Raw genomic sequence first — 19,469 nt, 5'->3', positions numbered from 1 at the left:
GCTCCGCCCCTGCTGCTATCCATATTCACTACCCACAACAACATCTCAATCAATCAATTATTACATTCACTAGCCATCATTTATCATCACCACTACTCTCATCGCTTACAGCAGAACCCGAGACTTAAGTAGTACAAAAAATAAAAAGTTGAACCAAACTAGTACAAAAAAAAAAAAAAAAAAAACATAAGTAGTATTCACGCACGAAATTCGTGCGTGAAAGGACCAAACTGCAAAAACACAGTTTTGGCCTTTCACGCACGAATTTTGTGCGTGAATGGGGTGACCAAAAAAAAAAAGAGAATATTGGTATCACGCACTAATTTTGTGCGTTAATGTTGAGGCTTCTTCTTTTTTTTTTTTTTTTTTTTTTTTTTTTTTGCGTTACCATTCCAATCACGTTTTTTTCCATACTTTGGGCAAAGATTAGTCATGTTTTAAAATCCCAAAATATCAATATTTTATATAAAACTTAATTTTTTTTTTGCGTACAATAATATCGGCTCATTACATCAAGTCCACCTAAATGTTTGGATCGTCGTTTTAGGGGTTCTAAAGTGCCCCGAAGTAAGTTTTGAAACTTGTAATATTTATAGGGTTTTGATTTAAGTGTTTTAATAATAATTCATCCAATACGAGAGGTTTATACTAATTAAAAAATAATTCATTTCATTTAATTACAATACTAATTCAAAGCAATACAATAATAAATTACAATAACAATACAATCTTCAAGTTCTAGAGGCTCTATTCCAATCACGTTTTTTTTCCATACTTTGGGCAAAGATTAGTCATGTTTTAAAATCCCAAAATATCAATATTTTATATAAAACTTAATTTTTTTTTTGCGTACAATAATGTCGGCTCATTACATGCACAGTTTTGTGCGTGAAAAGGTAAAACAGTTTTGTCCCTTTCACGCACAAATTCTGTGCGTGAAAGTGTAAAAAAAAAATTTCCCCCACTTTCACGCACAAATTTTAGGGTTTAAGTCGTATTTTACACTTTCACGCACAGTTTTTGTGCGTGAAAGGGTAAATCAGGTTTGCCCCTTTCACGCACAAATTCTGTGCTTGAAAGGGCAAAACTGTTTTACCACTTTAACGCACAGATTTTAGGGTTTATTTGCGCATTTTGTATTGCGCACCAATTTAATGCGCACTATAAGTATTGATTTGACAACACACCACGCATGACAATTTTCGTGAATCTATGACACATAAAGGCTTGATTTGACAATACGTTCTTTGCATTATTTGCGCGTTTTGTATTGCGCACCAATTTAATGCGCGCTATAAGTATTGATTTGACAACACACCACGCATGACAATTTCGAGAATCTATGACACATAAAGGCTTGATTTGACAATACGTTGCTTTGCATTATTTGCGCGTTTTGTATTGCGCGCACCAATTTAATGCGCGCTATAAGTATTGATTTGACAACACACCACGCATGACAATTTCAGGAATCTATGGCACATAAAGGCTTGATTTGACAATACGTTGCTTTGCATTATTCGCGCGTTTTGTATTGCGCACCAATTTAATGCTCACTATAAGTATTGATTTGACAATACGTTGCTCCGTGACAATTTAGAATTTATTTAACTTGAATGTTGGCAGTGAAAAACTCATCAATTGCATAGGCCTAAGTCTTACAAGTCATAAAAAAAATCAAACTTCATTCAAAAAAATGTCTCAAAATGCTTCGCGTGTTAAGGTTTCACTATTTTGGGATGGAGATATCGTCACGAGGACAATTACTCCATTCGTTATAGTATCAAACCAAAAGCCCATGTTAAATTTCCAACAACTTTAAGTTATGAAACACTAGTCGGTTACTTGCACGAAAGAATGAAAACTACACCCACCTGAGTTTGGAATCTCAATAAGCGCGATATCCACAAACAATATCAAACGGTGTAGTGCGTTATGGCATGCACAATATCAACGATGATGAATCTTTGAGTGATTATTTGGGATCCCCGGAAGAATATCGTGATTTAGTATTCATTAATGTTCTTGAGATGTATGTTGAAAAGATACCTCGGGAATGGATGCCAATGGGTCAATATTTCCTCTTGCTTTCGCAATTGCCGCTAACGAGAGCAACGACACATGGGGGATCTTTTTGACCCATTTGAAAACTCATGTTATTAAGGATCGTCACCGCATACGCGTCTTTGTCGATCGTCATAAAGGCATATTGCACAATATGGATAATTTACCGGGGTGGCGCCTCACTTTGCTTACCATCGCTATTGTTTAAGGCACTTGAAGGCGAATTTGCAATCAACGTTTCATAATGGCACTTTTTTAAACAAATTGATGTGGGAAATTGCGATGAGCATCAACAACGAAAATGGGTCGAAAATGGATCCGATCGTGCGGTGAGTGAACCCGCATACGCTTTGGTTGATGAAGCTCGATGTTGAAAAATGGACGCTTACTGCGACGGAGGAAAAGATGGGGCATGCTCACAACAAACACTCGAGTCTTTCAATGGCTTGCGAAATGCCGCTCGAGGACTACCCGTCACCGCAATGGTGAGAATGACTTTCAAGCGGTGGTGGAGCGATTTGTTGTTAGGACAAGGCAAAGCCGTAGCGATATTAGCCGACGGCGGGAAATGGATGCCAAAGCCCTTCAAAACTATGGAGCATTATAGACAAAATGTGAGCGTCACCAAATGACCGAGTATGACCCAATTCAACATGTGTGGTTAGGACGGGTTATTATAACGGTAAGGGTGGAAACGTGCATACCGTTTATGAGGCAACAAGAACATGCACTTGTGGTAAGTGGCAAACGTACCATATGCCGTGTTCTCATGCTGTCAAGTGCTTCGAGAGAATGAGAAAAACGGTAACAAATTATGTGGCGGGGGAATACAAGGTCCAAAGTTACCTTAGAGCATATTCCGGCCAATTCCACCCACTTAGTAATGAAGCTTATTGGCCAAACGAGCCGTTTTCGATGGTTGCTAACAAGGATTACATTAGAAAATTGGGCATTAACTCACGGAGTCGTAGACCCAATCAAATGGATGTTAGTGAAAGAACTTACTCTCGCAAGTGCTCTATATGTAAAGCAATATGGCCATGACAAGCGTTCGTGGGCAACAAGGCCGTGGTAGTACAAGCACGTCTCGAAGTAATAGAGCCTCTAGAACTTGAAGATTGTATTGTTATTGTAATTTATTATTGTATTGCTTTGAATTAGTATTGTAATTAAATGAAATGAATTATTTTTTAATTTGTATAAACCTCTCGTATTGGATGAATTATTATTAAAACACTTAAATCAAAACCCTATAAATATTACAAGTTTCAAAACTTACTTTGGGCACTTTAGAACCCTAAAACGACGATCCAAACATTTAGGTGGACTTGATGTAATGAGTTGACATTATTGTACGCAAAAAAAAATTAAGTTTTACATAAAATATTGATATTTTGGGATTTTAAAACATGACTAATCTTTGCCCAAAGTATGGAAAAAAACGTGATTGGAATGGTAACGCAAAAAAAAAAAAAAAAAAAAACATTAACGCACAAAATTAGTGCGTGATACCAATATTCTCTTTTTTTTTTTTGGTCACCCCATTCACGCACAAAATTGCATGCGTGAAAGGCCAAAACTGTGTTTTTGCAGTTTGGTCCTTTCACGCACGAATTTCGTGCGTGAATACTACTTATGTTTTTTTTTTTTTTTTGTACTAGTTTGGTTCAACTTTTTATTTTTTGTACTACTTAAGTCGCGGATTCCTTACAGCATCGTCATAGCTAATTAGCTACAACCAATCCACCATGTATTGCATTTACCTCTACCAAAAATTTCTGAGTTTTAAACTTTTTTTAAAGTTGTGTCTGCTTGATAGACAATTATTGCAATTGCTACATAACTATTTCTTGCTCCATTTTTTTCAAAGCAAACACCATTTAGGATCGGATTTTCCACTTTCACACATAAATATATTTTTTTACTAATAACATAGTTTTCCTCAATTGTATATTGACTTTGAAGGAAAATGATATGCAATTGACAGGCATGCCCTTGAGATTTTGAATATTTACGACAGTGCTAAAGCTAGCTTTTCTAATGGGACAGGCGTTTGAGTTAAAGCTTATGAAAAGAACGTTGTTTTGCCTGAGCATGTGCCCTTTTTAGTTTTTATTACTATCTCCTATTTTAAGTAATTTGTAAAAATTTAGTTCCTTGTGAACTGAACCAGTTTCAGTGCTTTTCTAGGCAGGCAATTAAGTACTGTTTCTTTACCTTTTCTTCTTTCTTACTGCCTTTTATACCTTTGACATTGGGACCACATTATTATTATTATAATATATGAAAATCACATAGAGTAATAATATTTCTTGGATTAAACTACACTTGGATTGAGATTTAAGGTATTTTGCATTAAACATGATAAACAATATTTTAATTTTCAAAGTAAGATTGCAAATCTGGGTGGGAACTTGTTCCCATTGAATCCAAATCTATATTGTCACCAAATAAGCATTATATATCGTGTTTCATTCGTTTACATTTCTTTTCGTTTCCCTAGGTTATTTAGCGTTTGCTTGAATATGAGTATTAAAAAGACTATTTGCCAAAAGCTTGCCAAACTAATTAAATTGGATAGGATGAGAGTTTTTCTCCTAACGTGTAGGATGAGTGCATAAATATGAAAAAGAATAGAGTATGAAGGTTGGCGATTTGGAGTTATAAAATTTGTGTTTAATAGGTATAGTCAGTGCAATGCGAAAATAACCTACCAAAATAAAAATTTGTAACAAGTTTGAGAGGTCGCCAATATATTTGGCCTTTAAACAATACTTATATTTTTATAAGATCAACATCATCAAATTGTGACGGGATGAGCGAGATTTTTCATTCTTAATAAAAAAAAAATCGGGTTGAGTGCACCTCAACTCTGAGAATGTAGAAATCACTGATAGAAACGTTTTATCCTATAATTGGTCATACATAATGCAAATCTAAATTAGTTCAACCAAAACAAAAACAAAAAAGATAAAATACATTAGATATCTACCATGAAAGTAAGATAATAACACAGCCACTTAATGTGTTTGTATTCCTCGAAAAATGTTGAAACAAAGGTTGAGAAGGAGGGCCTAGAAATGGAAACATTGACCAAAAAGAGTGTTTCTTTGCCACGCAATCTTGTCTTTCTATGGTTTCAAATTATTCATTTCTTATACAGAAACTTTCAAGAAGGCAAAGGAAAAATGCATATTTCTTAAAATATTCAATAAGAAAAAGCAATGAAGTTCCATAAAAGAAAGAAAAAAGAAAAAATAGAAGAGAGCAAAAAAGAAAAAATAGAAGAGAGCAATTGTAAAGTGAAACATTTCCACACCAGATTACTCTCTTTGTGACCAAGAAAATTCACTTTGCTTACTACAAATTGTCTTGACACTAGGTCAAATTGACGTTTTATATAACTGTCATTTTTTTGTCTACTATAATTAAATTATTCTTTTTTCTCGGACATCTATCTCTTATTCTTTATATATGTCCATTGATTTACTTTTTATTACATTTGGTATATATTAGTGCCACATTTGACATTCCCCACACCTCCGAAATATTGTTTAAAATATCCATGAGGTTGCTTCTTATCGATCTTCTTTAGGTCCATAGTTCTTAATTTTGATATGCTATTTCAAACATAACTTCTTTTTCTTTTTTCTTTTTAGAGTTTTTGTCAAACGATAAGAAAATATTTGTAATATATACATGCAGTAAAAACAGTGATTTTCAACAGGGGTCAAAAATACGGTTATTAATAATATAAGAAACTAAAAAGGGTTCAACATCTAATATATATACATTAAAAAAACAATTGTAATCTTGCATATGCACTATAATTTTTCGCCGAAGGAGTTCAGATGAACCCCCTAGAACCTACCTAGCTCCGCCCCTGTATACATGGTAATAATTGGTGCATCATCTTTTACGATATTATAGTAAAAATTTACGCATATATTAATTGTGTGCACGCATTCGCTCATTTAATTTCTCTCTCTCTCTCTTTTTTTTTTTTTTTTTTTTTTGATAAAAGAACCCTATAAATTATTAAGCCAGACTTTAGTGGCACATTCACTTTTCATTTGTCTAGTAAATTGGACATGGATAAGCATTTACGAAAGATTGCCGAGCCGTAATGTTTGATTGACAATCATTGGTGGTCAAACAAACATTCAATTAAATACCAAAAGCTAAAATGTTTCATTTACTTTATCCTTACGTCAAATTTATGAATATAAAGAAAATTAATACGCACGAATTTCTCGCTTAACAATAATAAATAATTAAATGATATGTATTTATATTTTAATTTATTAGAAATATATATATATTTTTTAATTTAATGTGAAAACGGTGTACGTATTTACCTAAATAAAACCACTCTCCCTTAGGATATAGGAGTCACTGAGAATTAAATCCCAAAAACAGTGTCCCCAAAACAGTGAATTCCATGATTGATCAATCAAAGTCATACAACCACCCATAGTGGTGTCACAGCTAAGTCTTCAACCATGATAATCAACAATTATTTAATTTTTCCGAATATATAATATTAAAAGTAACTAGTTAGTCGAAAGTTTATATGACATATATGTTGCATATGTATACCTTGTCCAGAATTAGATAGCGACAAATGAAAACCATGTAGTCAAAGTCTCCTCTTAGTGGCAGAGGAGTTCGTTTTCTCGGTTTATAAGCTTCTTTTATAAAATAAAAAAAAGAAGAAGAAATTTCACTTGATATCCTATTTCGCTTTGAAGGATTTATAAGTTCACATTTAAATAATCTCTAGAATCAGAATTCTTGAGATCTATGATCTGATAGGTTTATACATCAACTTCTATTTTGTTTTTTTGATTAAGTCATTTTTTTTTTGCCGGGAAAAATCTCATATTGCATCTTTTAATTAAAATGATTCTCATCAACAAAATCTTTAGTAAGAACTACTGGAAATTTTCAAAAACACAAACAGAGATATTAAGATCAACTCAAACAAGAGTATAGTAGAAATTTTCTAGGCTTAAAAGACTAGCTCATGAGGTTTGATGCCTGACTTGATTGAGAACCTTGCACACAAATAATCCTTTAAATCGGGAACACCCTCAATGGCCTTGATCAATGCTACATCAACAACTTTTTGATTATCTTTTTTTTTCCTGAGGAAGCACGTTCTTCTCCTGTTTTTTCTCTTCAAAGAACTCACCTTCACCCTTCTTCTTAGCTTGTTTAGCAAAATACTTATCATCAATCTTCTTAGCATTTACCCCACTAACATCAACTTTCGTTGAAGTAGCAATAACATAAGCTTGATTAACACGTCTTAATGAAACTCCATTAAGCTTAAAAGGCCCATTAACAAGTAACAACCTAGATTTAAGTTGTTTCAAAAACACAACTCTTTTTCCCTTAAATCTTCCAGCAAGAATAATCAACACTGTACCTGTAGTAATGGTCTAAATTTTTGTATAGGGTAGGCGATAACCTAATGTTTTGTCATTCCATATATTATACTTGTACAACTTCTAAAAATAGAGACAAATAAATCAGCCCGTTAGCCCAGTTACACAAACAGTATCCATGTATTTGTGGGCTGCATTTATCAACAGGTGCGTAGTTGTTGGGCTATCTTGAACAGACAAGTCCAGAGAAGTAATTTAGTACAAGCCCACTAATATCATCAAAATTACTTATCCTTTTTTTGCGCGGATTGGCCTTCATTTGGGGTGGTCTTTAATTTTTGTCCTTCAAATTGGTGGCCTTTAAGTTTTGTCTTTGGCCTAATACCCTGAGGTTGCGGGTTCGAACCCTGCTTCCTTGAAAAAAAAAAAAAAGGCACAAGGTGTTTGGATTCGCAAGACAGAATTTTGCTGCAAAGCTCTGCCAAATTCTGCCTTAAGGCAAAACTCTGTCTTGCGAATCCAAATTCGACCTTGTGAATTTTTTTAAAATTTTTGATTCGGAGGTTTGAACTCTAAAACCAATAAATTTTTAATAAGGACAAACGTTAAAGACCACCAATTTGAGGGACAAAAATTAAAGACCACCCAGCGAAGGACAATCCTGCAAATTGCCCATTACTTATTGTTCTTAGGATAAGTTCTTACAACTCCTTTTTCTTTTACCACTGAAATAATTTCACATTTAATGAATTGTTGATAAACTAAGATGCCATTTAGTGTGCACAATTGTTGATGGAGTAACTATTTGTCCTCGTCGAAAATGCTTTTTTACGGATATTTCGACAAAATTTTCAGTTCTTTAAACTAGGTACGGATAAATATTTTTCACTGAATTAGTAATAAAAGATTTTCCTTTTTAGTTAATTTTCATGGGTGTTTCGTATCTGTTTTGGGGGCTCGTTTATTTCAAATTCACAATGCTAAAATTTATTTAAATTAAAAACGCTCATAATCAAATTTTATTGTAATTTTTAATTTAAAACTTTAACTAATTACACATAAGTTTTATCTATCCTACCATACCACGACATTAGCGGGGTAATCCAAAGCCATCGAATTCCACAAGGCGAAAATGAGAGAAGACAAAGAAAACTATCAAAATGACGCAGATGGATGGAGAGCCTAGTACTCTTCCTTAATCGTATGCCTCGAATTGGAACTTTGATTATTAAAAGATTTCGATGGTACTCCCTTCGAATGGAGGCCACGCTATGCGAATCCGAATATAGTTGGGCTGTGGTGGGGAAAAAGAAGAAGAGAGAAGACAAAGAAAGGTGTACACTTGGAGGATTCGAAAAGTATATCCTCTTTGTTCTATGGGACACGTCGTTTGCTTGTGTCTACACGCATTACAAAGTGGTCCTTGTATTTAATTATAAAGCCTCATCAAAATTCCTAGTTAATGGATCTGTCACAATCATAATGAAATTACAAAAAAAAAAGAAAAACAATCAAGAAAGAATTAAGACCATTGCATAATTGGAAAAAAATTAAACTTGATTGGGTAGAAAAGGTCGAACACTAGGATTTAATTAACAAATAAACCGCTTAAAAATAAGTAACTCAATCATGAAAAGCTCATTGGAATTTTTTGGTAAGTACTTGCCGACCAAAATAATAATGTTATAATAAACTGTTAAACAATCTAATTAACATGCAAAGAAAGCTACTACGGGTACAACACATATACTAGTTAATAAATAAATTTACCAAGCAGTTAATGTTTTCTTCATTTGCACTTTTTGTCTAAATTACTCTATTGTTTTCTAATATGCTTGGATATAAAACAAACAATATAAAAGTTGTAGTAGGAAGCTTTCTAAATTTGAAACATTATATAAACTTTTGAACAATTAATCATAGGGTGAAAATCATTTTAGTATAGTTACCGGTCAATGGTCGAAAGTTGAGATAAGAGAATGAAAATGTCGATTGTTCAATATTGGGAGAGGTATTTAATTTTTAGAATAAAGTTAGAGGACTAAAATGATTTTCGACCATTAATCATAAAAGCTAGATAAGACATTATGCTAAAAGTGGAAATATCATTATGTACCTTGCATCTAGACGTATAAAATTTGTATTATTAAAAGATTTCCTCAAAGGTTAATTTGACTTTGAGATTTGATAATTATTAGAACTCATTGACTCAAGTTTTGAAATTTTATTCAAAAGTAAAATGTACAGATGGAAAGAAAATAAAGAAAGTTGATATAATAGTCGTTCAAACAATTAAGAAAAAATTGACTAACGAATATAAAAATACTAAATGAGGTTTGCGCGGGCCCAACATTTCGAATTCGGATATAGTTTAATTTGTGTTTAATCTTTAATTTAATTTGTGTCTAATCTTTAGTTGCACCTATTATTTAAACACTAAAATAATTTTTTCCTGGCCATTAATACTTTAATAAACTGTATAACATAGTGTTATAGAATAAAAAGCAGAGATCATTGGCTTTAATGGAGAGTTATGTATACAAAATACGATAAAAATAGTTGATTCAAGCTATTTAATGGTACACAAAATAATTAATTGCACATCTTAAAGGTATAAAACTAGATATACTTACCGAATTTTGTAAATATCTTATTTAAATAAGTATGCAGTGTAGTATTTTTTTAAATAGATATTTTTCAAGTAATATTTAGACCGCATGGGCAAACAAGGTAAATTTCCCTAGAATAAAGTCATTGAGTAAGTGTTTCTTATGCAAAGGATAATGAAAAAAATTTCATGAACGAAAAGAATGGAACACATTAAAGAAGCAGGGTCTCATTTTTTCTAAGCACCAAGAGATTTTTAGTATATACAACCTATAGATAAGCTAAACTTTTCGAAAACACTAATATCATCATAGCGAATTTTCCTATGAGGAGTTTTGGTACATCTGATTCGAACACTAACTAATTTTTTTTTCCTCATAGGTACAAATATAAATATCAAAATTATCCACTATATATCTATTTAAGTTATACTAATTTCTCATTTTATGGCAATCTTTAAGCATATATATTCACATAACATACTTCAAAACTTAATCTAACCAGTAACCATAACCTTGTCCTACATTTTACAATTATAAGGGAATGATAAATTTCAAAATTTTAGTAAACATGTGTTTATTGTTTTAAAGGAAAAGAGTAACTTAATTGACTTTCCTTTACCACCATTGAATTACCACTAATCCATATTTGAATGAAAATGAAATATATAAAGAGCCCTTTAAAGATAATATTTTTTTAATGAAAAGCTTTCCTGAGTTTGTAAAATTCCTTAAAACTTCAATAAACAAAAAATAAAGGCTTATTATATGCGACAAAACTTTTCCAATGCCTTCTTTGTTCATGAGTTTGGAGGTGGTGAGTCCACCTTAAAAAAAAAAAAAACATGAGTTGGAGGTGGACGACGAAGCCACCTCCACTCATGCTTCTAATATAGTAAAAATAAAATATAATATAAAATTTTCGGCTAGAGGCCTAATATAACTGACCTAAGAAACACTTTGTTAAAGTTTTGAATTATCTATCGCTTTATTATTTTACACGCTTCTTAAGAATGTTAATTAGAAATAGTATTTGACTAACTTTGATGTTCTCCTATTCATCTCTATTAATGACAGAATTTTGCTAAGACTAAAATAGAAAAAAATAGTTAATTGTGTATTTTACTCCTCAATAACGATAAATAATTTTAATACGAAGCGTATGAGTGCTTACACAGACAGTTTCCCTATAGTTGCGTGTCAACTAAAATAAAAAGAGTTTTGGATAATGATTATTTATACTACTACATAATAATAAAGAGTCCTAAAACAAAGCAAAAAAGCAAAGTCATCATTTACTCAACCTTCATTCTTTATCTTTTTTTTTTCTCTCTATTGACGATCATTCTTATCACAAAAAACAAAGGTTGGTTATTTACTTATATCAATCGTTATTTATATTTTCTTTTAGTACTAATAGTTAAAGATTCATGCTTTATCAATTGGGTTCTTTTTTTTTTTAATAGTTTTTGATGAATATTTTCTTGATGGGGTTGTTTTAAAGTAGCAAAATTAAAAGTTCTTTGTTGGTTTGATTGGTTTTGTATTAGTTTGGGTTAAAAGATGCTTACTTTATACATAATATAAAGAGTTCTTCGTGTTTAATCCTTTTGATAATTTTTTATGAATATTTTCTTGATGGGGATTGTTTTAAAAGCAGCAAAATTAAAAGTTCTTTGTGGGTTTGATTAGTTTAGGTTAAAAAGATGCTTACTTGGAGTTGTGTTTTAGAATAAGTAGCTGATTGTTATGTAATGCAGTTGTGGTTAATATGTTAATCAAGGCAATAATAATTGTGTTTTTTCGGCTATTTGGTTCAGGAATATGGCTAAGAGCTCATTCAAGCAAGAGCATGATCTTGGTTAGTTTTTTTTTTTGTGTGTGTGTGTGTGTGTGTTTTTTTTTTTTTTTTTTTTTTTTCTGAAAAAGAATTGTGGGTGTTAGTGATTTATTTGACTGTGTGTTGTTTTGGATGATGTTCAGAGAAGAGACGTGCTGAGGCTGCTAGGATCAGGGAAAAATACTCGGATAGGATTCCGGTGAGAATTATAAGTTTTATGTGAATGGATATGGTAACTGCTAGTGTCAATGTGATTAACTGATATCATTGACAAGATTATTGTGAAATTTGAACTATTATCTTGTAGTATGAATATTTGTTGTTTGATCTTTGGGTGTTTTTCTGAATGGACTTTGAGTCATTGGCTTAATCGGTACAATACCAAGTTGTCTGATGTTAAGCTAGCGGTTGGCTATAGATTTTGTGAAACTTGAAAATAAGAGTTTTTGAAGTTGTGTTGAAAATTAGTTTTTGGAACTTGAAGTTGCGTTTGGACATGCATTTTACTTGGAAAAACTTTGAAGTTTTGTAAGTAAAAGAAAAATTTCAGCCGAAAACTGTTTTTTTTTTTTTTTTTTTTTTTTTTCAACAACTGATCAAATTCCATGGACAAACAATGCTTTCAAATTTTTTTTTTTTTGTGGGAAAAGGTTACCAAATCTATGGCCAAACGGGAGCTAAGAATGTATGATGGTGAGATTATATTTAAACAAATTTGGACTCAAGTAGTATAAATTTGGAAGCTAAATAGTGGAGCTTCAAAATCCCAGACTTTCCTCTTCTTGCTTCTTACTTGCAGTTTCTCTGTTATTTGATGTTTTCAAAACAATAGTTACTGATATAATGGATAAGAGATGTATTACAAGAACATACCTGGTATAATGTGATTAAATTTGAAATTTCCTTGTTTCACTACCAAACGGAAATTGCCTTGCGATAGAACATATCTAGTAATTCAAAGAACTTACCATCTCAATTACATAAGAGAGCACATCAGTATTCTTATGTGGTGGACTGGAAACAGAAATAGTGGCACTGTACGCTTAATAACACAACTAACTCACAGACCAATTGGGAGCCTGGGGACGTAGAATGAACAGACTAAGGAGTTTTTGAAGAATATGGGCCAGTTTCCTATTTATTGGCCATGTATGTCCCCCATATTCATTTGATACTTGAATGCACAATAGAAAAGGATAATACACCGAAGGCACTAAAACATGCTTTTCGAGTTTGATAAAAACAATCGAGGTGATAGCACGTTCCTGTAAACAAGTCTCCTTACTGCTATAAGTTCTGTTTGCCTGAACTCCTAGTTCCAGAATTACAATGTCACTGAACTGTTACCTTCTCAAAAAAAAGAAAGAAAAGAATTACAATGTCACTGGCGGTTTCATCTATATCAAGTTGACAACTAAGTCGATCTTAGAATGCCGTTTCTGTTTCAAATCTCAATCCACTCTGTCTCTCAGCGTTATAACTATTGAAGACCCAAGAGGCTTTCTTGTTTGCTGAAAAGGGTATGATTTTTTAAATGTGTGAATGGGGTAAAGGTATCTACTGCAGATGAGATTCTTATAGTTGGATATGTCCTTCAATGATTTGAAGGAAGAATGAACGATTCTGGGTAGAGTTGATCATTCGACAAGACCTAAACTTCAAAAGTAAGAGATGAAAGAATTGCAAAAGTCGAAGTAGTAAGTTTATGTAGTCAAAAGTCTTAATGACAAAAGTATGTAGCTGTTATGCGGTTTAAATAATGATGAACAACTTTGAATAAGTCACATTCAAAGTAATGGAGAAAGCATGTCAATCACTTACTTTAAAATACTAATCAGTGAAAACTTTTAAGTAATTCAAATAATGTGTAAAATGTCAATACTTACATTCTAATCAGTGGAGATTTTGTAATCATCATATGTAAAAGTACATATACATTTTATGTGGGTGAAGGAACAACAACGCGCTCCTATCCCAAGCAAGTTGGAATTGGGATAGATGAATCCTCACTGAACAATACTTAAAAATTTGTTCATTGCAAAATACCTTATTATTATCATAGTAGTCCATTGTCTCAAATCAAATTGGATACGGTCCAAGGTGCGTAGTGTCCAATTGTAATTCAAAGAATTGTTGCTCAATAGTTGTTCACTTTGGTGTTATGTGCCAATTATATGATTATTATAGATGAGATTGGTCTGAACTCAAAATGGATATGCGTCGACCGAGAGTGGTGTCCAATTGTAACTCAAGAATTTCTGCTTACTATTTATTTTCATGGTAATATGTGCCAATCCATCCAGAATTCTTCAGTGCTTCTTTCTCACAGTTTTTATGTAATATCCAGGTGATAGTTGAAAAGGCTGAAAAGAGTGATATTCCCAACATCGATAAGAAAAAGTAAGTACTGATCAAGCTACAAATAAACTTATTCTTGTTACTAGTCTATGTTCGGCTGTGCTTTGGCCAATGGAGAAAAATGTTACCTCTCAGAAAATGTTATCACTGATTCCTTCATTTCTCTTGTCTCCTGTCTCCTTTCCTTTGGTGTCTCCCATTCAGACGGGCAGTTCACCTGTTCTTTAACTTGGTTCCAAGCTGCCTTGTTCCAAACATTTAGTTTTTCTACCTGAATTTAGGTAATATTTGGTGGCATTCATGTGATATGTTGAGATGAACATTGTCTTCAATTGTAGGCTGTACGAGCCAAATTTACAAACATCTCCAATTTGACTATATCGCCAGTTTCTTCCTCCCTTGTACATCTGTTCTCTCCTGCCAACTGGACACCATGATAAGCATATGACCCTTCTTTTATTATTGAAAATTCCACCAGTCTGTCGATATGGCCCACGGTGTTGAAGTGGCTTCAGTTGATTACCATTTTCCAGTGGTTCAGATATTCAGTAGCTCTGTTTTTGTCATCTCACTACTGGAGTTGCCACAACTATCTTTATTACCAAAAAAATGCATATTCTGTTACGATCTTGTTTTGGGACTCCAGCACAAAACCTGGCTCATGTTTTTGTATCGGCAAAATTACAGGTATCTTGTGCCAGCTGACTTGACAGTCGGGCAGTTTGTTTATGTCATTCGCAAAAGAATCAAATTGAGTGCAGAAAAGGCAATTTTCATATTTATTGACAATGTCCTACCACCAACAGGTAAATCTACTCGGTACTATCTGGCTTTTGGAAGTTGCTGTAGCAATTTAAAAAAATTGTCTTTTTTACTATGAAGTGAGCTCACTGTTTGGTTTTGCAGGGGCAATCATGTCTGCAATTTATGACGAGAAAAAGGATGAGGATGGATTCCTCTATGTTACCTACAGTGGAGAAAACACATTCGGGGACCTGGACGAGCTGTAGCTTTCACGCCAGTGACATTCCTTCATTGCTTAAATTTCCCCTGTTTATTGTCCTGTCACACTTCTCGGTCGTTCTTTTAATATCTTCTCTCGTTCCTCCCTCTTATCGGGGTTTTATTGGCAAAAATAATGTATAGCATATATTTACATATAGTTCAAAAAGACAAGTGTTCCAATCTTCTGGAATATGATGTTAATAATAATCTGGATTCAATCTCCTGAAGTGTTAGTGTCTGGTTCAGTTGTGGCTTTATAAGGGGCGACACTGAGATGCCTAATTTCATTCTTGATTGTATTCCTATTTCAACATTCTGTTAGTAATTATTTGTGCTTACTATTGCCATAAGGTGGAAAGAGAATGGAGAAATGGGTGTTCTATTTTTTCAGCACCAATTGTATATTTACATCCCAGAGATTTCAGTAACTTACACAGATGTGCGAAAGAAAAGCTGATTTTGTAGAACAGTTTATTTCTCCATCAAATGTCGCTCAAGGAGCTTTGAGATATGGAATAATGTTCCCTCTTAAATGAACAGATGCTTAAAACATAAGACTTTCAATTACTGGGAAATTTCATTCTCTGAAGTTCCAAACACATCATTCTTTGAATGACCAAAAACAAATGTTTCTTTGTATAAAGTCGACCTTCAATTGAAGTTGATTATACATTAAAGACAAATTAAACTTTCAAGTTGCCGCCCCTCTCATCCCAGGCCGATTGCATCCGCGGTTGTAGCTTCTCGCCTTTGAGTACGACAACAGTCCAAACATAGACCGAATGAAGGGCCTAACTCTTGAGAGGTTGCTTATGAAAATGAGCTTTCTCCAAGACCTGATTCCCCTATGAAAGCCAGAAGTAAGGGCCTAACTCTTGAGAGGTTGCTTATGAAAATGAGCTTTCTCCAAGTGATTCCCCTTTTATAGAAGAGTGTCGTCCCTTGTTGCGTTGGGAAGGCTAGGAGTAAACAAAGAGCGGTGAAGAGAATGAAGTGTTGTGCCCTTCTTTCTTTTCCATAGCTGGACAAATGGAAGGAGACGTCGTGCAAGGCGAAGACTTTGACAGTTATTGGTAGGCACACATCTGATAGCTTTGTCGGGGGGTTTCAGGAGGTCTTTTGAGTGAATGTTTATTATAGCGATAAAGTGCCTTCAGTCCTATTTTCAGCAAGTCAAGTCATAGAATCCTGTGGGAAATCTTGTGTCCAGAAGTATGGTGTCATTGGGCTGGGGAGATTATGAAGTATATCGAGTTTATGGACAAACTGGTCGAAGATGTTGACTTAAGGGAGAGTAAATTTGTCAAAGGAATCAGCATCATGGCCTACCATTTTGTTGCTTCACTAAAACTAAAATACCCAATTCTCTGGCAATGGAAAATGAACCTATGACTGTAATGTAAACGCAAGGTTTTTGTTGCAAAGGTCATGTCCACGTCTTTCGTCGTATAATCTTGCAAAACTGATATTTGTGTTTATGAAAGCACTATGCAGGTAACTCCTTTCCCAACATTCATATTCTTTTTATGTATTCACTTCTACCATATACTTTATTATACGTGTATACAATAACTTGCAAAATTTGCGAAGATCTCCACAGCATCCAATGTAATGTAAATTACAAGAAACTAAAGGGTGGGCGACATTTTTAGCTCCTCTCAGTTAGCATCTTGGTCTAGTGAAATTTTTTAGGCAGTAACATGAAGTAGACAGAGAAGGTTACCGTCAACCTTTGTCCACTTCAGTTATGTACAAGCATGAATAATCAAAGTTTAGGAACATATCATTTTATTCACCATGTTATTAACCCACACATGCCCGTTAACTATATATTTAACCATCGAGATATTTTAAGCTAATGTTCGTATAGTAGATATATCAATAATTAAGTTATTCTTGCGTTTCAGGCTAGTTAAAGGGAATGCAGAAAAAGGATCTATTTAACGGTGGATTTCATGCCGGTTAATCATAGGAAGTGCGAAATAAGGACCTTCATATATAGTTTAATTACCCCATCTATGATCTATTTTATTGAGTTTGAAATGGAATGAGTAATGAGTCAATAAAATTCTCCGATCCCAAGCGCCCTAATATACTCCACTTGTTCACCAGTGTCGGTTTGGAGTACGATGAGTTAATAGGAATAATCGCCATCCCAATACGTACATATATAGACACACAAAAGGACTAATAGTGAGATTCTTTATTAGGCAAAACAAGATAAAGACGGGGAAGGTTAATGTCAACTTTTGTCTACTATTAAGTTCGAACAAATTAAACAGGAAAAAACAACATTAGGAACACATCATATTCACTATATATCTTGTTTATACAAGAATTAATACTACTGTCTTTTTGAGTGCTACAAGTCTACAACCTGAGTAGAGAGACTACCCAAAGAGCAATAAAAGGGCTAGCTTTCCCATGGGGATTTCTTTTGATCCACCAAAATGGTCAGTAGTTGGAGAAAGAAGGAGGTATAAGAGAGCATGGCTAGACGTACCTTTTCAGGGATGGGTGAACTCAGTAGGTTTGGTCTAAACCCAGCTTGTTGAAAGACTTAATTAAATAAATAAAAGTGTATTCTCTATAACAGTTAAACTTTTATATGAAATGATCTCATACTTCAATATGGTAGCAGAGCAGGCATAACTCGTTAACTTTTAGACGAGACACTCGCACATTTCAACAACCCTATATTTACTTTTATGAAATCTATTAAATATATTAAATTCATACTGAATTTAGAACCACTAACATATTAAAGGACTGGAGTCAACTCATAAATTTGATATCTTTGATCTGATAAACAAGGAGAGAGTCACCATTGTTTATTTTCACATGACTAGGGCACATGGGACTACGTGCCACGCGGCATGCATGTTTGGGACCCCCATGTCAGGGAGTGTTGGGTAACAATGGCGGTATGGCCATGCCACTTTGTCTACCCATAATCATAATTTCTTCTTCCTGAGGTCCCAAAGTCCCATTCCCCTTTGAGGTCCCATATGTTTATATGTTAGTTAGCCTACTGATCTTTTGCTTCTTTTATTTCGTCTCTGATCTTTGACGGATACGTTGTTAGGTAAGTTGACAATTTTGATCTTGGTCGATCCTTACAATTTTTGGTTAAGTATATTTAATTTTCAATTAATTGATATGTGGACATTTGATTCCTTTCGCTTTGAATTTTTACAAATTGAACGAACTATTAAGCGCTCAATTATTCATATATTATGTTACAGTTGAATTTTTACAAATTGAACGAATTATTAAGCGCTCAATTATTCATATATTATGTTACAGTTGTATCGTTACGTCATATTTGAAGGTAATATAATTTTAAAAATAGTATAGGTATCACATCTTTCCTATGTAAAGGGACCAAAAATACATATTTTAATTAATCAAAGATTACAAAATCCTTAGCCTGATATTACTAGGACCAAATGAATTCATCAATATATACATAATAAGGGACCAAAAGTGAAACTACCCCAAAAATACGTATTTTAACTAATCAAAGATTACAAAATCGTTAGATTGAGTATATGTGTTATGAATTATAGAAAAAATAGATTATTGGGTTCTGGATAAATTACTTACACATAAAATTAAGTGGATTTTTAATACAAATACAAAACTTTGGCCAAAGATATATATATATATAATTTTTTTTTTAAACTAGAACTCTAGCTCCGCCTCTTCATGTTATAACGGGTAATTCTCAAAACATATAATTTAGATCAGTCTATAACTTTTATCATAGGTATGAAAATAAAGGAAAAATCCCACATGGGCTCTCATAGTTATAGCCTCACATATATATGTAGTCCATTATGGTGTAAACAAACGTCAATTATACTACGTAACAATGTCTGTCCTTCATTTTTCACTATTCTTTATGTCGGTTTTACCATTTATCTTCTCTACTTGATCGTGTATATTAGTATCCATAATAGGAAACGTAGTGTCCTTTCTCAGCCCTTGCAAGCATCTAGATCCTCCTCACACGTCACCATATATACAAGTGCTTATCTAATTTCTTTCATATATCGGAGGAAAGTAAAAATACAATCATATATCGGAGGAAAGTAAAAATACACTATGTGTCGAAACTAGCTAATATATATTGCTTATAAAACTTTTGATAAATTAATTACTAGTTCCAGAATTCTTCGATGAGGATTATGACAAATATTTCCA

At 33.3% G+C, this 19,469-nt stretch overlaps 1 protein-coding gene and 1 pseudogene across 1 annotated transcript; one reads left to right on the top strand and one right to left on the bottom strand.

The window, feature by feature from the left end:
* Positions 1-7,075: 7,075 nt before the first annotated feature.
* LOC132031833 (large ribosomal subunit protein eL6-like) lies at positions 7,076-7,634 on the bottom strand (annotated as a pseudogene).
* Positions 7,635-11,274: 3,640 nt separating this feature from the next.
* Positions 11,275-15,490, top strand: LOC132030397 (autophagy-related protein 8f). The gene is made up of 6 exons (XM_059420020.1): positions 11,275-11,426; positions 11,881-11,921; positions 12,044-12,099; positions 14,248-14,300; positions 14,946-15,064; positions 15,165-15,490. Exons 2-6 carry the CDS (start codon positions 11,885-11,887, stop codon positions 15,266-15,268), a joined length of 369 nt encoding a protein of 122 aa, XP_059276003.1. The 5' UTR covers positions 11,275-11,426; positions 11,881-11,884; the 3' UTR covers positions 15,269-15,490.
* The last annotated feature ends 3,979 nt before the right edge of the window (positions 15,491-19,469 follow it).

This window comes from Lycium ferocissimum, chromosome 9 (assembly GCF_029784015.1).
Source record: "Lycium ferocissimum isolate CSIRO_LF1 chromosome 9, AGI_CSIRO_Lferr_CH_V1, whole genome shotgun sequence".
Lineage (NCBI taxonomy): Eukaryota > Viridiplantae > Streptophyta > Magnoliopsida > Solanales > Solanaceae > Lycium > Lycium ferocissimum.
The sequence above is the reverse complement of the archived record's forward strand: the minus strand, read 5'-3'. Positions and strand labels throughout refer to the sequence as shown.